Source organism: Alosa pseudoharengus, unplaced genomic scaffold (genome assembly GCF_046254945.1).
Source record: "Alosa pseudoharengus isolate Yale_2024_CS ecotype anadromous, Long Island Sound unplaced genomic scaffold, YU_APseudo_1.1 YU_APseudo_1.1_scf_13, whole genome shotgun sequence".
In the NCBI taxonomy this organism is placed as follows: Eukaryota; Metazoa; Chordata; class Actinopteri; order Clupeiformes; family Clupeidae; genus Alosa; species Alosa pseudoharengus.
This window is the reverse complement of record NW_027468598.1, coordinates 37,048,026-37,050,525: the sequence shown is the minus strand read 5'-3', so window position 1 is coordinate 37,050,525 and position 2,500 is coordinate 37,048,026. Positions and strand designations below refer to the sequence as shown.

At 44.7% G+C, this 2,500-nt stretch overlaps 1 protein-coding gene across 1 annotated transcript in view; it reads left to right on the top strand.

The window, feature by feature from the left end:
* Window positions 1–2,500, top strand: part of alp3 (alkaline phosphatase 3) — a 20,730-nt gene that overhangs the window by 6,121 nt on the left and 12,109 nt on the right. Inside the window, exon 5 of the mRNA XM_076281781.1 lies at window positions 344–516. Within this exon, the coding sequence (XP_076137896.1) occupies window positions 344–516 (173 nt within the window). The remainder of the gene's footprint in view (window positions 1–343; window positions 517–2,500) is intronic.

Here is a 2,500-nt window from a genome sequence, read left to right as displayed (position 1 = left end):
TGTGTGTGTGTATGTGTGTGTGTGTGTGTGTGTGTGTATGTGTGTGTGTGAGTGTGTGTGTATTACGTGTGTGTGTGATATGTGTGTGTGATACGTGTGTGTGATACGTGTGTGTGTGTGTGATATGTGCTTGTGTGTGTGTTACGTGTGTGTGATACATGTGTGTGTGTGTGATATGTGTGTGTGTGTGTGTGTGTGTGTGTGTGTGTGTGTGTGTGTGTGTGTAAAGGGAAGTCTGTGGGCATGGTGACCACGACGCGTGTCCAGCATGCCACCCCTGCAGTGTGTGATATGTGTGTGTGTGTGTGTGTGTGTGTGTGTGTGTGTGTGTGTGTGTGTGAAGGGAAGTCTGTGGGCATCGTGACCACGACGCGTGTCCAGCATGCCACCCCTGCAGCCAGTTATGCCCACAGTGCCAGTCGCACCTGGTACAGCGACTCAGATCTGCCCCCTGGAGCCCAGCAGGGTGGCTGTACCGACATCGCCAGCCAGCTGCTCAACAACACCGACATCGACGTACGACACACACACACACTCACACACACACACACACACACACACACACACACACACACACAGTCACGCACACCACACACACCACACACACACACAGTCACACACACCACACACACCACACACACACACAGTCACACACACCACACACACCACACACACACTCACACACACACAGTCACACACTCACACACACACACTCACACACTCACACACACACACACACACACAGTCACACACACTCACACACACCACACACACACTCACACACACACACACACTCACACACACACACACACACACACACAGTCACGCACACCACACACACACTCACACACACATGTATCACACACACACACACACACACACACACACACACACACACAGACAAATAAATACATATACACACTCAACTATTCAACAACTCTGAATGTGTACAGTGGTGTGTGTTTGTAAATTATAGACCTCTGAAGTTCGCCTACAAAAAAGCTACCTTCTTTGCCCATATAAGGAGATCCGGTATCTTGAGATTTTTCCTATGGGAAAATAACATGGGGATTTGGAATTATCACACCTGTTAATCTCTTGCAGGGACGACGAAATCGGAAAGGTAAACGTTTTGCTCTACACACTTTTGTCCTCTGCCTTCGAGTGGATACTGATCTCCGGTGGCACAGGTGTGTGAGTTGCATTTGCTAGTTAACAAGTTAGCTCTGGGGTAGACTTGTTCGTCCCCGCGAGAGTTTAAAGGTCCCATGTGTAAGAACTTCTCCCATCTAGTGTTTAGGGATTATATTGCAACCTAATAGAACTACGGTAGCCGTCGCACATCAAAAACATAACACCTAATTCACACCAAAGATCCGCGTCGAAACGAAACCATCGCAGAAGGAGTTGCAGCGGTGTGAATTAAATGGTGCATGTCGTTGCCAGCTGTTGCAAGCCATCGCAAAGCATTTAACATTACTAGATCTAGTCGCAGCTCATTTAACATTACTAGATCTAGTCGCAGCTCATTTAACATTACCAGATCTAGTCGCAGCTCATTTAACATTACCAGATCTAGTCGCAGCTCATTTAACGTTACCAGATCTAGTCGCAGCTCATTTAACGTTACCAGATCTAGTCGCAGCTCATTTAACGTTACCAGATCTAGTCGCAGCTCATTTAACATTACTATATCTAGTCGCAGCTCATTTAACATTACCATATCTAGTCGCAGCTCATTTAACATTACCAGATCTAGTCGCAGCTCATTTAACGTTACTAGATCTAGTCGCAGCTCATTTAACATTACTATATCTAGTCGCAGCTCATTTAACATTACCAGATCTAGTCGCAGCTCATCTCGTTGTGAATCTACCTAGATGATGACCCTAGTTCCGGACTCCTAAATAGGTGTGTCAAAACATAAACTTTTTCTGAAAGTGAATGGGAATGGCTAGTGATGTTCGCTAGCTAGGTAGCAGCTAAGGGCTTTGGTTAAACTTGTAGGCCTACATTGTTGCAAACTAACCTGAAATAACATACATTCAGCAATTTTGTGGTAGTCTGCTAGTTCTAGCAAAACTATGGTAGGTTAGTTTATTAACTGTCTCTTGGTCTAGAGAACTTTGAACAGGTGGCTGTGCACAAGAGCTTTGCTGAGACAGTGACAACTCACAAACAAAGTTATTTTTTCTCTTTATTTGTTTATTGGAAAATGCAATGTGAATGTCGGAATGTTAGGAAGACATGTAGCTTGTAGAAAATGGGTTCATAACTTAGGGAAAATGATGTAGGGAAATTCAGCAGATGAATCCAAGAAAGTTTTTCTTTGCATGCCAAAGACGGCGCTGTATTTCACAAATGACCCACCGTTATTTTAAAATGGCGCACGTAGATGGAGCGTTGATGTATAAACGCTATGTGTATGTAAATGCCAATTTTTAAGCCCATAGGTATGCTTCGAATTGGTGGTGGTGGTAATTAAACATGAATGAGGCCA